The sequence below is a fragment of the Phyllobates terribilis genome, unplaced genomic scaffold, assembly GCF_046119375.1.
Source record: "Phyllobates terribilis strain yellow unplaced genomic scaffold, ASM4611937v1 Scaffold_4__5_contigs__length_816908805, whole genome shotgun sequence".
Taxonomy (NCBI): domain Eukaryota; kingdom Metazoa; phylum Chordata; class Amphibia; order Anura; family Dendrobatidae; genus Phyllobates; species Phyllobates terribilis.
Window position 1 is genome coordinate 706,164,443 of NW_027362764.1, and position 24,819 is coordinate 706,189,261.

At 44.2% G+C, this 24,819-nt stretch overlaps 1 protein-coding gene across 1 annotated transcript in view; it reads right to left on the minus strand.

The window, feature by feature from the left end:
* Positions 1-20,728: 20,728 nt before the first annotated feature.
* LAPTM4B (lysosomal protein transmembrane 4 beta) overlaps positions 20,729-24,819 on the minus strand; it is a 149,879-nt gene continuing 145,788 nt past the window's right edge. Inside the window, exon 7 of the mRNA XM_073679637.1 lies at positions 20,729-24,491. Within this exon, the coding sequence (XP_073535738.1) occupies positions 24,417-24,491 (75 nt within the window). The 3' untranslated portion in view covers positions 20,729-24,416. The remainder of the gene's footprint in view (positions 24,492-24,819) is intronic.

Consider the following 24,819-nt stretch of genomic DNA (forward strand, 5'->3'; position numbering starts at 1 on the left):
CGTGCTCTGCAGCACCTTGCAACAGTTCAGCAATCATTTGGGCCTTGTTTTTGCCCGAGGGCAGTGAGAGTGACCTTCGACTGCTGGGTATACCATGGCTCTCCACGTGTAGCCATCATTGCCAAATAAAAGATAGGACAGAAAAACAAGAGAAGGGAGGGGATGCAACTGCTACACATACAGTAATGTCCCAGATAAAAAATATTAAAACACTGAGTCTGATTTCTTAAAACTTTGCACAGAATTCTCGCAAGAACCGTGCAAGTTTTCACTGACAGGAGCGATTGCTCAATCCATCTCACTGATGTTCTGTAATATCTCACCGCTTGCCACCAATTTATCAGAGATTCCACAGGGACGGGGGCGGGAGATCACACAATATCTCGCCATTGCTGTCACTCTGTCAGGATTTCGTCAGGGATCCGCGAGCACATGGTCCCCACTACTCACTACACAACCAAGAGAAATTGCCGAATGTTATGTCCAAAAGGATATCATGTGACACATAAGGTATAATAAAAAACCTTTATTAAACTATGGTTACAGTGGTACTCACTACGTAGGTATCGGCAAGCAACCAGTGAGCGTATGGCGTCACACCTCCGGATTCCAACGCATGGAATATGTGTATATGCCCCCCGCACGGTCACTGTCAGCTTCACGATAGCCCAATTATTAATATTATTCGCTGCCACCACTGTCCAGTTTGAAATATAATACAGGTCTGGGTGGACACCTGCGTTCTGGTATTATATATGGCTTCGGGGGAGTGAACGATTACAGGAGAAAAGAAACAGAACTATTAAATTTTATATTTAATCCAAAAGGGAGGCAGTGTTATGAAAAATATAATTTGGGGGGACGAATCAGCATTGGTGGAAGAGGGGCTCCCCATTTGAGCGTTATCGAACGCGATCTGTTGCTTATAATATCTATACCCCCCTGGCAATATTCCAAAAGAATATGGATCAATCTTCAGTTGGCTCTTTTATGCCTAAGGGGAGGTCTGCCCACACACCCCCTGTGCTGACATCACGGAGGCTGGTCTCCAGCCTGCACAATTTATTTAAGATACCTGGTTTTTGGGATAACTTATCGCTGGTTGATCCCAGAAGCCCAAAAGTAATGCCATATTTTCTATTATGATTTTACCTTCATTTAGAGCCACACATGGCTGTGATCTGCTATTTTGTTACTTTTGTGCCACAGCCCCCCAGAGGGGCTTACAGCGACAGGAAAATATCCCTATCTTTCCCTAGCTGGCCCTGTTACTAAAAATATAGGTTCTATTATTATTGGAGTTATGGAACTTCCAATAATCCATATTTTGTCTCGGCTCCAGACATTCTGGAGTTTGTGTTAGAGCAAGTGGCGTACTGTCATTGGCGGCAGGCCATGCGACTGCTATGGGGCTTGTGAGCCTGGGGGGCCCCATAGCAGTCCAGGGGCGGACATAAAACCGCCGGTGCAGCTGCTCCCTATGCGTGGCGGGCAGGGAGCGATCCCTGCAGCTCCGCTGCTGACAGGAGAAGAATAGCAGCGGAGCAGGAGGGATCCATCCTCTGCTTCCTCCCTGACCCATGCGTGCTCAGCTTGATGATGTCATTATGCAGCATGCGCCTGGGTCAGGAAGAAAGCTGCCGGCAACCAGGAGGATGCTGCAGGGGAGCGAGCTGAGGTAAGTTGTTGTTTTTTCTTTTTGTTTTTTTTTTATTACTGAAACACTGGGGAGGGGAGGTGGGGGAGGGCAGTGATGGGATTGTGGGGCTAGGGAGAGCAATAATGGGGCTGGGGAAAGAAATTATGGGATGATGGGGCTGGGGAAAGCAATAATGGGGCTGATGGGGCTGGGGAGAGCAATGACGGGATGGTGGGGCTGGGGAGAGGAATAATGGGGCTGATGGGGCTGGGGAGAGCAATGATGTGCTGATGGGGCTGGGAAGAGCAATAATGGGTCTCATGGGGCTGGGAAGAGCAATGATGGGATGGTGGGGCTGGGGAGAGCAATAATAGGGCTGATGGGGCTGGGAAGAGCAATAATGGGGCTGATGGCGCTGGGGAGAGCAATGATGGGATGGTGGGGCTGGGGAGAGCAATGATAGGGCTGATGAGGCTGGGAGAGCAATAATGGGCTGATGGGTCTGGAGAGAGGAATGATCGGGCTGGGAAGAGCAATAATGGGGCTAAAGAGATCAATGATGGGATGGTGGGGCTGAGGACAAGAATGATGGGGCTGATGGGGCTGGAGAGAGCAATAATGGGGATGATGGGGATGGGGACAGGAATGATGGTACTGGGGAGAGCAATAATGGGGCTGATGGGGCTGGGGAGAGGAATGATGGGGCTGGAAAGAGCAATAATGGGGCTGATTGGGCTGGGGAGAGCAATGATGGGATGGTGGTGCTGGGGAGAGCAATAATGGGGCTGGGGAGATGAATGGTAGTGTTGATGGGGCTGGGAAGAGCAATGATGGGGCTGGGGAGAGCAATGATGAGGCTGGGGAGAGCAATGATGGAAATGGTGGGGCTGTGGAGAGCAATGATGGGGCTGATGGGGCTGGGGAGAGCAATGATTGGGATGGGGGGCTGGGGAGAGCAATAATGTGATGGGGGCTGTGGAGAGCAATGATGGGGCTGGGGAGAGCAATGATGGGGCTGATGGGGCTGGGGAGAGCAATGATGGGATGGTGGGGCTGGGGAGAGCAATGATGTGATGGTGGGGCTGGGGAAAGCAATAATAGGGCTGATGGGGCTGGGAGAGCAATAATGGGGCTGATGGGGCTGGGGAGAGGAATGATCGGGCTGGGAAGAGCAATAATGGGGCTGATGGGGCTGAGGAGATCAATGATGGGATGGTGGGGCTGAGGAGAGCAATAATGGGGCTGGGAAGGGGAATGATGGTGCTGATGGGGCTGGGAAGAGCAATGAAGGGGCTGGGGAGAGCAATGATGGGGCTGGGGAGAGCAATAATGGGTCTGATGGGGCTGAGGAGATCAATGATGGGATGGTGGGGCTGAGGAGAGGAATGATGGGGCTGATGGGGCTGGAGAGAGCAATAATGTGGCTGATGGGGCTGGGGAGAGGAATGATGGGACTGGGGAGAGCAATAATGGGGCTGATGGGGCTGGGGAGAGGAATGATGGGGCTGGGAAGAGCAATAATGGGGCTGATTGGGCTGGGGAGAACAATGATGGGATGGTGGTGCTGGGGAGAGCAATAATGGGGCTGGGGAGAGGAATGATGGTGCTGATGGGGCTGGGAACAGCAATGATGGGGCTGGGGAGAGCAATGATGGGGCTGGGGAGAGCAATGATGGGGATTAGGGGGCTGTGGAGAGCAATGTAGGGCTGATGGGGCTGGGGAGAGCAATGATGGGGATGAGGGGGCTGTGGAGAGCAATGATGGGGCTGATGGGGCTGGGGAGAGCAATGATGGGGATGGTGAGGCTGTGGAGAGAGCAATGATGGGGGTCTCTTTGCTTGTACTGTAAAGCCTTGTATATTTTCCGTGTGCACATAGCCTTACAGTTAATTGGGGAGAGTCAAAGAGACTGAATCATTTATATTATTGGGCGGCGGAGATTATAGTTAATAGGGGGCACAGTGCTGCTTATCATTTTATATTTTGATTACTAAGTGGCTAACAGTATAATAATGGCGGCGGGGGGGTACATATCTGTATTCAGGGGCGCAGTGTAGGGGAGACACATGTATGTATACAATATATGTGACCTTGTTATTTTCTAGGCTGGAGATCATCGTGGCTAGATGAATCGTAGCTGGGAGATGTGGACATGAAGGTCTGACCAGATGGAGAAGAAACAGCAGAAACCGACTCCGATCAGATGAGACGTCAGCGGTAAGTGCCTGGATGTAAATATTATTCTGTATCTGCACTGTGTGACTTGGAGTGATAATGTTGTCTGTAAAATCCCTTAGGCTGCATTCTCACATTTGTGTGAAATGTCTGTGTGCTGCCAGATTTTTTTTATCGGATGGTCCACGGACTTGTAGAGTTTTATAGATCCAGTCACACATCCATGAAAATCATGGATCTGAGAATGAGATCTGTGAGGGTCAGAGAATGTCCTGTTCTGATCCGATTTTGAGGATTAGAATAGGACATGCTCAATGCGTCGGTAAAACAGGGCAGCACACCGACACTGCACACAGATGCAGGAATGTAGCCGTATTATGTATAGCATAGTCCCTTAGTATATAGTGTACTCACTTATTATGTATAGCATACTCCCTTAGTATATAGTGTACTCACTTATTATGTATAGCGTCATCCTTAGTTATATAGTTTCCACTTTTATTATGTATAACGCCCTCCCTTATTATGTACCATCCCCTCTAGTTCTAGGGGGTCACAGTTAGGGGATCATACTGTGTCGGGGTCACCATACTTTGCCCTGGGAGTTGAGGTGGGGTACAGTAAGGTCATTATACTGTGCATGTGGAGGAATTCACCATGGGGGTATCATACTGTGTTTGGGGGGCACTTTTGTTGGCATCACACTTTATGGGGCAATGAAAAAGGGATCTATGACTTCAGCAGGAGGAAAATTACTATGTAACGGCTGGAAAGTTGTGAGATCTGCTCTTCTGTGACCTCGACAAATATTTACATTTTTTTGAGGGGGGGCCCAATTAGAACTTCTGCTATGGGGCCCCATGATTCATATGTACGCCCCTGGTTAGACTCCTTTTGAGCTTAAACGAGCCATTTCCTCTTTCCTTCCATCTCTGCCCCTCTGCTGGAGGTGTCAATCTATCCCAGGTCTGTGCTAAGAGGAAATGCATTCATATGTTAAGTGGAGTAGGCTATTGAGCTTCTTGTACTGTTATTTGCATACAGACAGCTGCCTGAAGTGTCTGCTCTTGTCTTGTGACAAATTGTGGATAAGGGAGGGGTGAGAGGGGCTTCAGGGGAGAAAGAATATTTTCAATATTTCTCAATATTTCCCTGACACAAAGCTCCTCCAGAATTAACATCAGCACAAAAACTGCACAGCTGGAGCTTCACGGCATGGGTTTCTATTGACTTCAGCTACATGCAGCCTTATATCACCAAGCACAATGCCAAGTGCCGGATGGAGTGGTATAAAGCCGCTGCCACTGGACTCAGTGGAAACATGTTCTGTGCAGTGATGGATCACACTTCTCTATCTCGCATCAGATGGATGAGTCTGGCTTTGGTAAATGCCAGGAGAACGTTACCTGCCCAACTGCATTGTGCCTGCTGTACAGTTTGTTGGAGGAGGGATAATGCTATCGGGTGTTTTTCAGGGGTCAACTTTGGCCCTTTAGTTCCAGTGAAGGGGAATCTTAATGCTTCGGTATACCAAGATATTTTGGACAATTTTAGCTCCCAACTTTGTGAGAACAGTTGGAGGAAGACAATTTTCTGTTCCCCATGACTGTGCCCCAGTGCACAAAGAAAGGTCCATAAAGGCATGGTTGGGGGAGTTTGGCATTGAAGAACATGACTGGTCGTACAGAGCCCTGACCTCATCCCCATCCAATACATTTGGGATGAACTAGAACAGAGATTGCGAGCCTGACTCTCTTCTCTAACATCAGTGTCTGACCTCCCAAATGCTCTTCTGTATGAATGAAAATTCCCACAAATATATTAACAATCCAAAAACCAACTTCATATTAATGTCTATAGATTTAGAATGGGATGTCATAAAGCTCCCGTAGGTGAAATGCGTAGGTGTCCCAATACTTTGGTCCATATATTGTATCATCACAATCCCTCTATGAGAGCTTGCTTGTCACGGGTGTGTCAGATGTGACAGACAGTCGCCCTGCAGTGGTTTGCAGGAGAACTCCACGTTTGGCAATGCAGACAGCTGCCTAGATAGGAGGCTGTGTTTAGGACCCAGCAACTACCTACCTTTAGTCTGGGTGTATATATACCTGGTGTGTCAAGGTGGGCGTCGCCGGTTATACTCATTTCTACTTGGAACTTGGCTGAAGCAGCATCATGCCCTCTCTGGAGTCTTGAGGCTGTGTGCCCTGTTAGAGTTCTTCTAAAAGCTAAGTTGTTATTCCCCTGTGTTGTCTTCCCCTTTTGTCTTTAGAGTGCTAGCAGAGGTTGACTAGTGCTCATTTCCTTCCACCCCCAGCTACAGCTTTACGCCAGGGATAGTAGGGCGAGGCACATGATCGGCGACAGCTGCAGAGGCTGTATAGGGACGTTAGGGGAAGACAGGGTGACGCTAGTTCAGATTAGGAGGTCACCTCTTCCCCCTTTTTCTAGTCTCTGGGCTCCCTTTCCCTTTCTCCTCTGTGTTGCACTCACACCTGGCATGACTCTCTGTATTGCACTCAAACCTGGCGTGACACTGCTCTTCGCTGTTACCTATATGGCTTCTGCTTGTAATTGGAGTAATGGACAAATTAGCAATTAGCAATGAACTAAGACGAAGACACTACAGAGATTTTGCCCATGCAAAAAATATATCGTAGATGTAGGTTGTACCTCTGGGACCTGCACATATCTCCAGAATGAAGGTCCTCCAACCACTGTTCCATTGTAGAAAGGGACTTTTGAGCGTCTGTGACCCTTTTTATTCACTTCTCTGTGTGTCATGGACATAGCCGAGAATTAAGTCTCTCTTCTAGTTGGAGGCTGACTCACTGATCGAGGCGTTAGATCCTGTTCCCGTGGTCTTACCATGTGCCTAAATTCTGATTTGGAGCTGTATTAGTATAGTGTTGGATCTATTACAACAATCACTGTGCAAAATGCTCTATGCAAATTATTCATCCAGCAAAATAAAAGGGTATAAAGCCCCCACTGGAGACCAAGCCATTCTCAAACAGACCCAAAATTTATATTTTATGTTAAAATATATAAATTGTGACTGGGCCGAGCACTAATGGGCTTCAGTGGTCTTTTAGAAATTTATTTAGGGTTTTGAATCAATTTGTTTCTCCCTTTCAATATCTAGTTTATTCAGTTTAATGTATGGACTATGAATTGCTGTAAGAATCCAGTTACTTATGTCATTTTGCACCATGTTACCATTAATGAGGAAATGTCGCTGGGAAATCATCTGCATGTTGGCAATTTTCCTTTCTTTTGAAAGTGACATAAATAATATTCCTCCTCCTCTGTCTTCATATCCGAAGATAAAATTAATGCTCCGAAAAATGTTTTCCAGAAACACAATGCAATGTTTGTTCTGCTTCATAAAGTGAATGGTGACTTTTAACCGTAGCTTTTTCACAGCTGTATGCATTGTCTCGGGTTGCAATACATCAAAAATAATTGCCTAGAAATCACATCTCTGGCCTGTACCCAAAAAGAGAAGTTGGTAAAGGCTTCTGTATAACATTAACCTGTTCTAGCAAAGCAGGTTTATTGCCTTTGTGGAATAAGGGGTTATTGGCATAAGAGAGGGAGCAATTAGACCCTGGACATTGATGCCAAAGGGGGAACACCGAAGACCTCAATGATATAAATGGTACGTTATTGGGCCCCATTCTTCAGAAATCTCTTACAGTAAACAGTTAAAAATCAGCGCTCAGCTCTCATTTTCCCAGAGCAGTCTAAGAAATGCATGAGGCCCCTTGAATCCTTCCTGACCAGTCGAGTTGTATCTTTGCGGAGGGCAGTATTGTTCTGCGTGAGTGCGTCCATCGTGCCGTGTTGTGATAGCTAAGGATGACGTACACACAGGCTCATTCACGCACAACTAATTTGTTGGTCGATTTTTGAGCCTTCGCGTTCCGTCTGAAAGCAGTATCCATGGTTTATGGCCAATTTTATAATACAATATTGGTAGCTGGTGCCAAAAAATAGAGACAATCGCGAGTTTGGATACTTGTCCTTGTTGCACACATCCAGGAGAGGGTTATTTATGGAGAGATGCCTCACCCTCTAGTCGGCCACACCCACTGGGCAGCTGCGTCAGTAGATGGGGCGCGGTCTTGCTCCATACAAGTGTATGGAGCGAGGCCACGCCCACTAGACGGGCCCTAGCGGGAGTATGTATAATGCATACATACCCTCTGGTCCCGTGTCAGAAACTGGCGAATCCGCATACGCTGGGGGGATTCATAAGTCTGCAGTCACACAGAGTGACTGCAGACTTATCTGTGGTGCCTGTGTCTGTAGCGCCACAAAATGCCTGCATGTGTAATATAATTATATGTATTGCCAGCTATGGTGAGGGCTAAGTTCTCTGCTGTTATCATTGCATCCACACATTGTTACCCGATCCCTTACTGAAGGACTGTGCACTTTTGTCCAAACCATGAAGTTGTGCACGATCCCTCAGAGAGGGGAGGAGGTGCTTCAGTAGTTGTAGTGTGAGAAAGAAAGTATCATCATGGAGGTCCTGGATGCACAGGCATGCTCTCTGCGAGTACAAGCCGCACATGGCAGGGTACCAGTCCCTAGAGCACAGAGACTTCCAGAGTCTGTGCTAAACTGAGAGTCTGCTCAGTTTTTATATAACGAGCAGTGAAGTGTTTTGCCCAGGAGCTCAACAACTGCATGGAATCAGGGACACTGCTGCAAGAGAAAGTGAGTGTTCTGACAGGATTCACATTGGTTGATTTCTGGAAGGGATAACAGATCCAGTAACTGTTCACCTTGGACCCCTGGGGTCGTTCATCAGAGACATACTTAGCAGCAGGAAGGCTGCATAACCTCACAGCAGAGAAACTGAGCACTCACTGTGCAGGTCTGACCAAAACCCTGTATGTGAATTGTATTGAAGCTTCTGGAACTGTTTGCAGAACTCCAGTAAAAGGTACAAACTGGTTATTACCCTGTCTAAAAGTGATTATTCTTTGCTGCGCCCTTCCTGCTCCAACTCCCCTGAGAGCCAGCCCTGGTTGGGAAGGGTTAATTGTCTGGCCCTGCTCATCACCACCTAACTCCCAGGGGCCTTCATCAGTGCCCAGCCATACCAGGCCGAACATCCCAACTGGCGTCATGAACCTTTTTATTATTTCATTATTAACCCCCACAATTGACAAAGACTGATGTGCGCCCCCGGTCGGACCAAACCAGCACTCGGACCGCCATGCACCAGTACCGTGACCTCAGCAGCCCGGCTGGGGCGGCACATGTCAATTTAGACCGGACTACCTCTTTAAAGGAGGAAGAGAAAAAGAAGCATGGGGTGTATTGCAATAGGCTACTGGATGTGACCATAAACCTCCATTTGGACCCAATGCAGTACATTATGTCTGAAGAAGCGTAGGTTAATCCAACCGGGTGTGTTAATTCACAGAACAAAAGGAATCGGAACATAGAAAATGCACATGAGCTGCACTAACAGCATAATCCAAAAATCTACTTTTGGTGACTGTCTATGTACACAGATCCTCAGTTCAGGATCCTTTGATGAAAATGTGAACACAGCCATGTACATTGACATCTTCCAGTAATTTTACACAGTATGTAATACCTGGTTCAATACTCGGGGTCTCCATACTTTTGCTAACTGCCTCAAATATACCTGCGAGGCAGTTAGTTGGACCCAGTGGACGGGTCAGGTATTCCGATCCAAGCATGATTACAGACATGGGAAACTGGCCTGTGTCTTTTTGTAAGAAACAAGTATCTGGGTTTTCTTTGTGGTAGCTGATGGATCTTGTTACAGACTTTGCATAACACCTCTAGAACATTTACTGACAATATTTAGATCTTTAATACTTGTAGACCATCATCTTTACTCTGAGGGGACGTTTCAGGGAATCTTTGCAAGTTCAGTAGCTTCATGGAGATTGTGCAGCTGCAGGAGTTGGTTGACAGAAATGTCCAGAGTTCCCATAGAGAAGGTAGAGGTAGTTTACTACTATCTCTGCCTGTTCACTGTATATGTATAGCCATGGGAGTGGTACTCGTCTCTTGTGCCGCGGCACGTTACATGAAGGTGGGGGTCCTGGCTAGGTGTGTGGACTTGTGCTGTGCGGGCCTCATGTAACCAATGTTGATGTTTGGCCAGGACCAGATGTCTTACAGTTCAATGAGGGAGACCATCATTTAACAATAAACTTTTTACTGAATGGGAACTTGGTAGGGGATATATACAGGAGATAGCAAGTACACAGTCTTATTAACATTTCCTACACAATTCGAAGCATTTTTCACCCAGTTATCATTCCTTCCTCTTTACTCTCTTTCTTGTCCTCTCTATTCCCTGTTTCTCACTACTTCGCCACTGCCCAGCTCGACTCTACAGTTTAGCTTAGTGAGAGTGTTACTCAGGCTTCGATTCCACATTTTCTTTACCCTTAGGGGAGCTATGGTGTCAGTATGGCCAGCACTTATCTTCTCTAATGCTGATGCTCTGGAACTCTGGGTACTCTCTTTATCTCGTGTACTCAGTCCTGTCTAAGCCCGTTACCTCTTGGAGTTATAAACTCTGGGCCTTCCTGCTAGGCGTCCTCTTCCAGGTCCCATCTCCAATAATTCACTCTGTCTCTCAGTTATTTCCAGATCTCACTATCCCTTTCCTCTTAGTCTCCGCTCACTTTAGACACCCGAGAATGCGGCACTTCTCACATTGGACCTTAGGTCCTTTATCAATGTACTCCATGCCCTATCTGCCTCATTACCAGGAAACTGTCACTTTCCCTTCAACTTATCCCCTCCCACTCTGGGCTAGTCCCAACTTAAATCAAACTGTCCTTGTTGACTATCTGTTGTTGGACAGAATACAGCCTCATCACCAACAACACAGATCACTACATACAAACATCATCAACACCTATCACTATCCAGATTACACAAAATTAACATTAGACATATTCTTCAAAGTGGAAACACGGGCAATATGTGCATCTCCTAATATACATAGCATTGAACAAACACTGTGTACACAGTTCAGGAAGCAGAAACATTGCTTAAGAATGGTGTTCTGAAGATCATGTGATCACCTGGTGGCGGCAGGGAACAGGAGCCCATAGGTGTTAGCAGAGGCAGATCACATCTGCAATGCAGGCAAAAGGTTGAATTTACCCAATTTAAATATTGGCATCCCCCCCCCAAAGTCTTCTATGACTCTATGGATTAACGACTGTATTAGGGCACAGTATAAGAAAAAGAAAAAAAGAAAGAGAGAGAGAGAAAAAGAAAGAAAGGGAGTAAGGAAGGAAGGGAGAAAAGAAAGAAAGAAGGAAAGAAGCAAAGAAAGAAAGCAAGCCGCTGCTGGTATAAATTGCTGTTTGTTGCCCTGCCCCAGAGAAATTTGTCCATTTTAGAAAAATAATTGTTACGGAAAAGGAACATATCTAAAGTGTATTTTAGCAGTTCTTTGTGATCTTAAAAAAACAGACACACATTTTCTTTTTTTCTGGGATTTTTTTTTAGTCAGCACACCAATTAAAGCAGAAAAGAGCACCAAATTTTAAGGTCACGTTTTGCATATTTTAGAGCAACACGGTAAAAAAATAAAAAAGTCTTTGTAAAACAACAATAAGCACAGAGTGAAACATGTGAATAGATCCATTGTGTTGTGCACTGAGCGCATCTTCTGTATCATTACCATGGGAAATGTTCCATTACACAGAGCTGTTTCCCCATATCAGTGCATGGAAAGTTCACCTAACGATCTGTGAATTCATCATTCAAAACGATTTCCACTGATAAAGTTTGATTAAGCTTTGAGCACCTAAGATATGTGTTTATGAGGATGGAGTGGAACCAGAAATGCTTCCATTGCAGAATCTGTGGTGTAAAACATATTTTCCCCTTCAGTCATTCTGTATGTACATGTTAGCAGAAGGTTTTTTACCTCTTAAGAACATAAAATTATCACTCTACTTATTCAAACCACAACACTAATCCAACAACATCACTGTCCATAAAAAAATGTTTTCACAATACAAACTGCATACATTATTAGCTATATCTTTTGGACCTGTCACTGTTGGTGTGCTTACTTTGATAATCCATGTCAGAAAAGGCTGAATAATCCGTTTACAAATTTTGTCCAATTGATACTTAAAAGCGCATTTTATGAGTTCAACATTGAAAGGAAACTTTTAAAAAGGATTATATAGTCATCCTGACATGGATCTTTAAAGGGGTTGTTCACTAACCAGACAACACCTTTTTAAATAAAATAGCTCCTTTATAAAATAAACATGCCGTATACTGACCTCCCGTATCGGCGTTGTTCCATTGATGTAGGTGCCGCGTCTCCTGGTGCTTGTGTGACATTGTAAGCCCTGCAGGGAATCAGCTGCCTCTAATGGCTGCTACACTCACACTTCTTCCTTTTGTCCAATAGCAGCCACTAGTTCCACAAACTTATGTTGTGGAGATCAGTGTTCAATTGATTTTTCAATAAAACAGGTTGCCCACTCACCACCGATTGTCATCCCATTGACTACAACCACCAAACTGTAATTTCACCTCCAAAGTATCCGCTAAAACTAAAGATTCACATACTTTTGTCACTCATAGATACATGATATTTGATAATTTTTCTCAATAAAAGATGACAAAGTCTAATTATTTTGACTCACTTATTTGATTTGGTTCTCTTAATCTACTTTTAGAATTGGTGTGAAAATGTAATGTAGTTTTAGGGCTAATTGGTTCAGAAATATGGCAAATTCTGAAGGTTTACAAACTTTCAAGCACCACTGTAAAGGCCTCCATATGCATTAGATGGCTGTCAGTCAAACAGTGCTTAGGCCTATCGTTTGGTCGACACCCATTTCAGTCGACTTTACCATACACAGGTGTGCGCACTCGCTCAACATAGCGCTCCTGTGTTGTCTATGAGAAAGCAGCCCGCTGACATGTTTGATGACAGTTAAAGTTAATTCCCAGAAAACAATGTGATTGGCCATCCAAAATTGGAAATGCTTGATTGATATCTCACCTGACGATCAGTTGGCTGATGACCCCATACACATAAGGTTGTTGGCATAACCCGTCAACATAGATGAGTTCAACAAACATTACTCTAACATATATGGAGGGCTTAATGAGGTTGTCCCTCAAACAAAGTACATTTTAATCAATAAATCTTTGAATAATACTAAGTTTCACAATTGAATGTGTTAAGGAAAATGTTCCTGTGCTGAAATAATCCTGTGCATGTGCCCCTTCTATGTACTGTGTAATGACTGTGTCTGACCGTGCGAGATCATGGTCGGCACATGACACTACTCCTGGGCAGGGGAGGAAAAATAAATCATTATACAGACGACATAGCAGTGGCCTGAAGCTGCTGCTTTCTATCACGTGAAACGTTACCTTGCCTGTTTTATCACAGGAGAGAGTGTTTCAGCCCTCTGAACTCATCATAAATAAAGTCAGTGAGGTTGTAGCTCTGGCTGCTGCTGAGCTTCTATGTCGTTGATTTGATATACAATGAGCTTAGAGTGCTTGACATGAGGCAGAAACACTCGCTCCTGTGATAAAACAAGCAGGGAAATATTTAACTTCACAAATTGAATCAGCTGCTGCTCACCTCTATTCTGTTATGATTTGCAACATGAACTAAGGAAAGATAGGGGAAAGCTGTCCCTACAGTAAGACTAAGCTGAATCCGTATAATGTAGCAGGCTGCCTGTTCCTAGCAAACAGACCCGCCTTAGTCCTCGGCTAGTCTGAACGAAGACCTATAGCAAAAAGGGAGGTGTCCCTAAAAGAGCTAAGGACTGGGACAAAAAAAATGGGACACCTCCTAAACAGAGAAGTAGTTGCAGAACACAAAAAGACAAACTGACAAAAAGGTACTAGAGGTCCCAGAAGGACCAAGTGAACTGACAAAGAAAGGCACCTGGCTAGAGAAACAGTCAAACACTGAAGTCCAGCACAGCCAAAAGGGCGGAGCTGGAATATAAAGGCAGATGGTCACGTGATCGCAAAACACAAGATGGAAAAAACAAACAGGAGGGTTCTAACAGTACCCCCTCTTTTATGAGGATCCTCCGGATCCTCCAGGCCCAGACCTATCTAGAAACCTCCTGTGGAAAGCTTTAACAAGCCTAGGAGCAGAGACATCATCCATCCTTACCCAGGAGTTGTCTTCGGGACCGAAACCCTTCCAGGAGACAAGATACTATAATCTCCCACTATGCCATCTAGAATTCAAGATACGAGAAATCTCAAATTCGCCATCTTCCACCACAGGAGGAACTGTGACAGTGGAATCCCTATTTGATACATCAGCCTTTTTCAACAAGTAAACATGAAACACAGGATTAATCTTCCAGGAAGTAGGGACATCCAACCTAACCGCAGACGGGTTAACAACCTGAAACACTTTAAATGGACCCACAAACTTAGGACCCAGTTTTTTAGAGGGAATCCTCAACCGCAGGTTCTTTGGGAACAACCAAACCATGTCACCCACAGTAAACAAAACCTTCTTAGGTTTTCTGTCAAAATACTTCTTGGACTACTTGTTAGCCTCTTGAAGGTTGCAACGTACATTAGTCCAAACTCTCTCCAAATCACCGGGAAAATTCTCCTCCTCCGGCACCGCCGACCCCAATTTGGAGAACGAACCAAAAGACGGATGTCTCCCAGTACAACAAAAAAAAGGAGAACACCCAGCAGAGGAGGATGTATGATTGTTAAGAGCAAATTCTGCGAGAGGCAGAAACTCAGACCACACCTCTTGATTGTCCGCCACAAAACAACGCAAAAACTGTTCAACATCCTGGTTCTTTCTTTCAGTCTGTCCACTAGACTCAGGATGATACCCAGACGAAAATGACAAATGGACTCCCAACCTGTCACAAAAAGCACGCCAAAAGCGAGCCACAAACTGAGGTCCTCTATCAGAAACAATATCCGTGGGAACGCCATGAAGCTTGACAATCACCTTAACAAATGCCTTAGCGAGTGTCTTGGCGCAGGGCAACTTAATGAATGGAACCAAATGACACATCTTACTAAAGCGGTCCACGACCACCCAGACGACAGTAAAACCCTTGGACACAGGAAGATCAGTAATAAAATCCATGGTGAGATGCATCCAAGGCGCACTAGGAAACTCCAGAGGGCAAAGCAACCCCGCAGCAGGAGTATGTGAAGCCTTTGACCTAGCACACACCGTACATTGACGCACCCACTTGATGACTTCCTTCTGCCATCCAGGCCACCAAAAACTGCGACTGATAAGTCTCTTAGTCTCCAAAATTCCTGGATGACCTGCCAACCGAGACTCATGACACTCCACAAACAAATCTCTCCTAAAGGTTCTAGGCACGAACAACCTCCCATGGGGAGTGTTAGATGAAAAAAGAAGGCACAAGCATGTACTCCATCCCTGTTCTCCTGAGACAAAACTGCTCCGACCCCCACCGATGAAGAATTGACCTCGACCAAAAAAGGCTTGGTCTCATCAGGCTGCATAAGGATAGGGGCAGAACTGAACCTCTCTTTGAGATATTTAAACGCTTCAATGGCCTCAGTAGTCCACTGGGCCGTATTCGCACCTTTCCTGGTGAGATCGGTTAGAGGCTTAACAATTACAGAAAAATTCTTAATGAATTAACTGTAATAATTGGCAAAACCCAAAAATCTCTGTATAGATTTCAAACCAATAGGCCTAGGCCATTCCTGCACAGCCTGAACCTTCACCGGGTCCATCTCAAAGCCCTCGCTGGAGACAATGTAGCCCAAAAAACTAATTTTCTGCACAGCGAACTCACATTTCTCCAGCTTAGCAAAGAGTGAATTATCACTCAATAACTGCAAAATTTCACGTACACTCTGCCAATGGGACTCTAGATCTGGTGAATAAATCAAAATATCATCCAAATACACAACCACATTCTTACCAATCAAAGGTCTCAGGATGTCATTAATAAGGTTCTGAAAAAATGCAGGTGCATTGGTAAGACCAAAAGGCATCACCAGATTCTCAAAATTACCTACCGTAGTGTTAAAAGCAGTTTTCCATTCATCACCCTCCTTCACTCGTAAAAAATTGTATGCCCCCCGGAGATCAATTTTAGAGAACCACTTGGCCCCCACCAACTGGTTAAACAAGTCAGGAATTATCGGCAATGGGTAGGAATTGCGTACGGTAATCTTATTAATTTCACGAAAATCCAGACATGGACATAAACCCCCGTCCTTTTTTTTAACAAAGAAGAATCCAACTGCCACAGGCGACTTAGAAGGTCTAATGTGACCAGCAGCCAGGCTAGTCTGTATGTACTCCTCCAAGGGCTTTTTTTCAGGGATAGTCAGATTAAACAAGCGACTCTTGGGAAGAGTAGCTCCAGAAACAAACTCAATGGCGCAATCATAATCCCTAAGAGGAGGTAAAACTTGCGGCGACTCCTCCGAAAATAAACTCCAAAAATCTTGAATAGGTACAGGTAATTCCCCTTTTTCCACAGCCGCAATGCAACCTTTACAACATTTATCATAGCACTTCGGACTACAAGACTTAATCACATTAGTAGACCAGTCCAGTAAAGGATTGGGCAGTTTTAACCAAGGCAAACCTAGAACGACCAGAGAGGGTAAATGATCTAATACAACCAAGTCCAAAATTTCTTGGTGAACTCCATTGATAGTGAGGGGAAATGCAGCAACCTTGTGAGTAATACATTTCAAGGGAGTGTTATCAATTGCAATCACAGAAATAGGTGATGACAAAGGTTTGGATCTCAATTTAAGTTTTTCCAAAAACCCTTTATCAATCACATTAAGTGTTGAACCACAATCCACAAATACCTGAAATTCAATCAAATTTTCCTGCAAAGTAGTACTCCCTGAAAGAAATAATGCTGCAGAGCGTAAACAAGCTATACGGGCGTACCTGACCTTTTTTTTTTCTTTACTTAAACGAAGCTCACAATACTTAATCAAATGGTCAGCTTTACCACAATAAAGACTCAATCCCTCGGCGAACCTCCGATCTCTTTCCTGAGAGGAGAGCGACTTCGCCCCATCCTCCATCGGTTCTCTGCCGTCAGAGCAGATTTTCTGGGGACTAGGACCTGGCATTACAGGAGTCTTTACCTTATTCTGCCTAAATCTCTGCCTCCTATCCACACAAACAGCTAATTGCATGGCATCCTGCAGAGTCTCAGGTGCGGGGAATGCAATCAGCAAATCCTTAACGCTTTCACTCAGACCAGCAAGAAATAGACATTTCAGAGCAGGATCATTCCATTTGACTTCTGAAGTCCATCTTCTAAAGTGTGTGCAATAATTTTCAACATCACCTGACCCCTGATTCAAACACCTGCGTTCTGCCTCAGCAGATGAGATTTGATCAGGATCGTCATATAATAGACCCATAGCTAAAAAAAATTCTTCTACAGAGTTTAAGCATGGATCATTAGGTTGGAGAGAAAAGCCCACCCCTGTGGTTCTTTGCGCAAAAGTGACATAATAAAACCAATGCGCTGTGATTCATTCCCAGAGGACCTTGGTCTCAAACGAAAATATAACAAACAAGCATTTTTAAAGGAAAAAAAATCTTGCTGTTTACCATAAAAAACATCAGGCAATTCTACCTTGGGTTCCACAAAATGCGCTCCAGAACAACTACTCACGTGTTGCTGGAGCTCGGCCACTTCCAGAGACAATCCCTGCAAGCGTTGATCCAAAACTTGAACGGAAGCCATACGGATCCCCGAATTTCTTTCCTTTAGTTTTTTTTTTGGGCTGGACTTACTGTTATGTTCTGCAACATGTACTAAGGAAAAATAGGGGAAAGCTGTCCCTACAGTAAGACTAAGCAGAATCCCTACAATGTAGCGGGCAGCCTGTTCCTAGTGAACAGACCCGCCTTAGTCCTCGGCTAGTCTGAACGAAGACCTATAGCACAAGGGGAGGGGTCCCTAAAAGAACTAAGAACTGGAACAAAAATGGGACACCTCCTAAACAAAGAAGTTGTTGAAGAACACAAAAAGACAAACAGACAAAAAGGTGCTAGAGGTCCCAGAAGGACCAAGCGAACTGACAGAGATAGGCACCGAAGCACCTGGCTAGAAAGACAGTCAAACAACACTGAAGTCAAGCACAGCCAGAAGGGCAGAGCTGGAATATAAAGGCAGGTGGTCACGTGACCGCAAAACACAAGATGGAAAAAACAAACAGGAGGGTTCTAACACTTATGACCTTTTTATTTTGTTGTGTCACTTTTCCCGCTTACACATATATATTTTTTATTTTCTTTGTTTATCAATAAAGGTTATATTTTATAATGCCCTAGTTCCTGTGTCATATATGTAGGTTACTATAGTTGCAGACACATGAACGTCTGATTACAGCCCTATGCAGATTTTTGAGTAATTATACTCCTGCACTGATCAGAAGCACTTCTCCTTCATATTAAACGGTGCAGGTTTCTGTTAGCAGTGCAGAGGTTAATCTGTTCAGCTTGGAGTCTCTGAAGCTTTCCAGCTTGGATGATGTCAGCTGTTCAGTATTGGCCACTCCCCTCTCCCATATATACTCGCCTCTGGCAATCTGGATTGCCAGTGTTAAGTCTTTTACTGCCTGGTGAGGAGTGAAGGAGTCGGATGTGGGTAGAGGCATTTGGAGTGTTTATCCTTGACTGTTTCTAGGTGTTTCAGCTGTCCTATTTGGTTTCCCTTCCTTTTCTCCCTGGTGTTCCTCTCTATTGTCTGTGAGTGCATATTTGTGTGATTGGTATATTCATTTATCCCTGTACATCCTCCCTTGTTAGCATGGTTTGTGTATACACATGCACTGTTCCACCCCACTTCCCTGTGTAGGGGAGTGGAACAGATATAGGGTTGATTCAGGAGTTCAGCAAAGCACGTGGCCCCAGCATCTTCACCATCAGAAGTAATCTTGGAAGCAGGGATAGCTAGGGCACCCCTAGCGTTAGGGACAGGGAAGGAGCCCTTGGTAATCTGACAACAGAATCGTGACAGTTGTGGTCTATCTCAGTAGCGGATACAGACAGAAAAGGGTGCCTGGTCAAGAACAGTACATGGACCCTTTGCCGTCCAATAGCTTGCCATAATGTACAATTCCACCTGATTTGGAGGTGAAGGTGGACCCCCTTACCTTTTGGGATCCCCTTTGCTTGCACCAATGATATGTCGGCCCCTGATCTATCTCTAGTATAAAATTGCATATTTTTCCATGAGCCTACATTACATAATTATACTATGAGTGACAACTATCTCTCCCGACTGCACCATAAATGTGAGAATAGGTCACTGCCAGACAACTGTGGCATCCTGTAGGAACAAAAGATTGGGCATGTTGACATATGTGGCGCCCCTGAGCGTTCAGTCGCCACAGAGGTACTGCACCTCACCCAGAGGTGTGGTGTCTCCCTTCTCTCAGGTAAGGAGGGAGTGCTGCATGGAACCCCAAACACCTGCATCCAACACTACACTGCTCCAGGCCGGCTGGAGGGGCAACATGCAGAGCGCAGCTGCTGAGCCCTGACCCTGGCTGGAGTGGGGGGAACCCAAAGGCAGGGGGAACCAGTAGTGGGTGTGGGTGGAGGAAGTAGTTAGAGGGAGCACTTTAGTAGGAGCATATATAGCGAGGCCATCTTAGGGTGGCAGGCTAGTTCTAGGGAGCAGTTCAGAAGAACAGCTCGGGACAGTTCAGAAGAACAGTCAGGGAGCAGAGTCTCATTAGGAGATCTGCTCCACAAGTAGGGCCAGGTCAGGAGGCCCAGGAGGGGAGCAGGGAGTAGGCTCCGTTCTAGAAAGGATCCCAGGGTGTACGGCGCGTGTAGGACGGCACCCGTACGCCCCGCATCTGTCAGAAGACAGAGGGATCGTTGCAGCATTCTAATCCCCAGGAGGATCAAGTAGGTCCCGGATCCGACGTACAGGAAGGACTTTAGAGTACCCGAGCGGGATTGAGAGTGGGCAGCGCAGAGCAGGAGGGAGAAGGACCTAGTGTGAAGACGGTCAGAATAGGAACATGAGAAAGTGGGGTTCTGCCAGGTATTCCCAAGCTGCCTGAGGAAGGATTGAACCCCTACCCGGTGAACGCAGCATGACGTGGGAGGCCTGCACCTGTACAGTGCACCTGTGGACTGTCTGGAGAATTGTGAGTAAAACCTTGGTTGACTGCACTGTACCGCCTCTGTCCATTCTTTCATCGGCGCCATTGTTCCCCCTGCACTACAACGCCCAGCGCAACCCACTCTCTCACTTCACTGCCCTGAGGCCTGCTCCACCTGTGGGGAGTCGCCCCATCACAAGCGGCCCTAACATCTGCCTCAGAGGACTGTTGCAGCGCTGGTGATCCTCACCAGACACCACAGATGGCGTCACGAACTTTCTATAAATAAATTCCCCCCTTTTTCACTGACTGCCCTGGGTCACGGACCAGGCCAGCCACCGTGATATTCCCCGCCAACCGGCATCCAGAGGCCCGGCTGCCGAGTACCCCACGGCCCTGGGGGCGCGTCAAATACAATCTTCTTATCACTCAATCCCCAGACATCTGCCATCAGAGGGCCACTCTGAAGACCCCTATACTTAGTTAATTTCTATCTAAATCCAATTAAATGTGGGATACAGAAAAAACAGGAACGGTCTGGTTCCATTTTAGACTTTTTTTCTAGAAGTAAGTCCTGCTGACATATAGCTCAGTTGGCCGGGCTAGAGCCATAGAGATGACACAAGTAAAAGGTTATCATTAGCATTGTCCTCCTAAATACACGACGTCATGTTTATTTTTTAAAGGAAAAATTAGTGACAGATGTTAACGAAAAAAATAAATACATAAAAAAAAGTCAAATCTTAATGAAAAGTCTGTAGAAATTCTTTATATAAATCTGTCTTTATTTCATACATCTATAGAACAGAGGGAAATAATAGTACAATTTTCTGCAAATGTATCAAGGGAGATACAGATCAATAAAAACCAAACACTGCAGAAAATGATGCAAGATAGACTGGTGGAAAATATCTAGTAAAATGCTTCACAATATCAATGTCGTATTATGGCCTCAATCTGCAGAATACATTATTATGGATTGTTCGGTTTGAGAATCAGTCACAAAATGCCACCAGAAATTCCAGTGTTGTTTCAATGCAAAAACCTCATTCTAATCATACACCTAAGTTGTAGCTGATATTACTACAGAAAATTCCACTAGTGGATGCCCTGGGGCGCTAGTGAAATAACAGGGGAGCATTACAGCTTAGCTGTTCTTTCACACAAAAACTGTAGAAAAGTGTAATCTCATCCGCAACAAGTTAAAACTGTTTTTGGTGCACATACTGGTTTTACATGTCTAGGAACTGTCCCAAATCTCATGCTCTTCAACTTGCCTTTCACTCTTTATGACTGGGTGGTTCAGCTTTAACAGCATTCTACCAGCACTATAGGTGTTGGAGCTCCTATTGTCCAATTGCTTGCTTACCCAAACGGAAAGAACTCCTTTCGGTTATGTCTTTATACAGAAGAAAAGACCTGCGACCACTCACTGTAATATGTTTTGGTGTCTCTGCTGCTAGAGATGGATTGCTCTTGACAACAGGCAGTGGGCAGCAAGGAAGGGGAGATACCAAGTGGATAATCCTTTGGAGTCATTTAGCAGGGGTAAGTCACAACAAAAGTGATTTTCAGATTGTCTTTTTTATAATATTATCTATCTAAAGAGATCAAGTTGTGTGAAAGTCTAGTGACCATTTTGTTAAATGGGATGTATCAGCAGACGATGGCTGCTAAGACTTTCAACCGGTTAGTACTGCAGAATAGTTTCTGGAACACTGGCTCATTTTTTACACACTTCTAAAAAATTAGGAATTCTGGTTTAATAGGTTCTGAATTAATGAAATGTTATTCTTCTATGCAGATAATTTATATATTTGTATTGAATACATTTTTATCACAATAATGTAAAATATTGGAAAATGAGTAAAACCAATGAATTGACATCTGTGTATAAGGAGCAGAATATTATACAGGGTTGGATGGACCCTGGATGCTCCAGTGCACCCTGGCTCACAAATAATAATGGACCCTAATACATCAGAGTCCTATACGCCATGGCGTTACCTCAAGCTCTTGGGTCTCAATGAAAAATATCCAACTATCCAACTATCATGGGTCTTTTATAGTACTGTTATTCTCATATGGACCAAAGGGACCTTTTGGCTCTCCATTGAATCTGGGGCCGGTTTTGGCTGTAAACCCTGCACCCACTATAGTTTTTCCCTATTTAAACCTAACAACCCCATTTGAACCAATATTGATGCATAAAAGATCCTTTAGGATTGTCATCCAGCAATCTGACTGCTTGCAAGGAAAATTGCCTACAATTTCAATTTCGGAATCTGGGACAGATGGATGACAACTTCTTTGGGAAAACAGAAATATCTAAGAAGCATGTACTATGAACTTAAAGGGATTGTCTACTTCAAGTGGTTGTAAAGGATGGTCCTTTCCACCATAAACAGTGCCACGTCTACATAAGTGCTTGTGCACCTCAACCCTACTTACTTTAATACAGCTGAGCTCCAAGACCAGACACAAACCACAGATAGGTATGATGCTGTTTTTGGAAGAAAGCTTCATTTGGACGCCTGTCCATGCTCTACTCCTCCATACAGATAAACCCTGACAAAGACCAGTTATGTCGAAACTTCAGAAATTGATGTCTGTATACAAACTCTGGAGTTAATACACCACGTATGCCTCCATATTTATCTCTATTTATTCTTCAGTGACAAAGTATTCTTTAGAACATCTGCAAGGAGTTAGTACGTTCTCCCCGTGTTTGCGTGGGTTTCCTCCAAGATCTCCGGTTTCCTCCCACACTCCAAAGACCATACTGATAGGGAATGTAGATTGTGACCCCAATGGGGACAGTGATGATGATAAAGTCGCTGTGGAAATTACAAAAGTGAGTAAAATAAGTAAGATATTAAATTCTCATTTCATGGGGTGGGGAAAAATTCTAGCAAATGAAATGAGAAGAAAAAATTTCAATTTTTTGATAGTGTCCAACAAACCCCTGTATCCACTTTACTCTAGGCGATTCTCTAACTGTTCGTAACCTCTTTCTTTTTATACTGCTTAAAGGACTTTTTTTTTAATTTTAGGGTAAAATTATGTATCTATCTATCTATTATCTATCTATCTATCATCTATCTATTATCTATCTATCTATCTTTTAATTACATTGATGATTTGTCCTATAGACATTTACATATGTCAATTCTGTTATCTGTCTATGACACGGTAAAAAACGATTTTAGAAACGATTTCTCACTGCATTGTAAACAGTCATTTGCGTTATATGACTAGACATGCAAACAAATTCGATTTTCCTTTAATTTGAACATGCATCGATAACTTACTTTAGATGTAACAGTTGTTTTAATTTTTATTCCAGAAATCAATAGTACACAGGAAAATAATAAATGTTATAATATATCTTATAAATTCACAGGTACAATGTGTCTTCAGTGATGTGATGACAGATTTCCCACTACTGATATAGGAGATGACAGTTGGTTCCTTTAAAATTCATTGGAGAGTAAAGGGGGAGGAGCTAGTGGCAAACACAAACATTCCACTGAGAGTTCCATAGAACTTTATGAGCACCAAGTGGTGTCTCCTATCTCAGTAATGTAACATTCTGTCTTCACTTTACATGTGAATTGAAAATTTTGAAAATAAAAGATCAGCCCAGGAGGAGAAAGAAGCAGATTTCTATAATAAGATATATTACAAAGTTTCTTATTTTCACGTGAACTATTGATTTATTAAAAAGGCTTAAAACACCGGTTACTCTTTAAAGAGGTAACTAAAGAAAATCTTTTGTATAATACATGTAAATAGCCTTTCCAATATACAACAAAGATATTTTTTTTCCATAAATTGGACTACCCCCTTTAAACACAGCAGTCATAAGTAGGAGAATCATATTTGATCTCATTTTTACAATTGAACGCTCTATATTAAATCATGCATCCGATTATAATGACTATTTTATTGTTCTAGCTATATGTTATCTAAATGTCGCTTACTAGAACGCTATAAATGTGAATAGACAAAAATACCATGGACTTAGTACACCGTGTTGTATCCTATGTACAATATCAACATTGATTCCAGATTTAATTTCTCTATTAAAAAGCAATGGGACCAATAAGTGCTGATTTGGGCATAACCAGTAGGTAAGGATACAGAGGCTACAGTATACAGATTGCACAAATACACAAGTCTCAAGAGGTTTCACAGTACAAAGCCAAGGTAAAATACTGGGTGAGATGTACTGGGCTCCTATCTGACAAGTTGACCCAGAGCCTGGAGAAGACCCTGTGTGTGGAGCTCAGTACAGCTACGCCATATTATGCTAATGGACAATATATTTGGTAGTGCTGCTGTTCAGTAGGGTATATCCTGTGAATGAAATGTACTATTGCCCCAGTGCCTCGGCCATGTAGAAAGCTGCTGTGTGAAGATTGGTTCTGATGCTGGACGTCGTGTCTGCCATCAGGCGGAAATGTAAGGTGGAGGTGGTTCTTTAGTGGCTCCAGCCACATTGTCTTCATAGTGAGGTAGAAGAACCTGGAAAAAATAGATTCTCATTAATAAAAATAAAGATAGTGGAAGTCTTATCTGAGGACAGACAAGTCACCAAACATCTTTCCCGAATGGCTGACCACTTTTTTTTATCAAACTAGATTCTGGGGAGCTGCTTGATGACCACATGAGAGCTTGTGTTTGTTAGAAACATAGAATGGTAGAGTTGGAAGGAACCTCCAGGGTCATCGTGTCCAACCCCTGCTCATTGCAGGATTCACTAAAACATCTCAGACAGATGTCTGTCCAGCCTCTGTTTGAAGACTTCCATTGAAGGAGAACTCACCACCTCTCGTGGCCGCTTATTCCACTC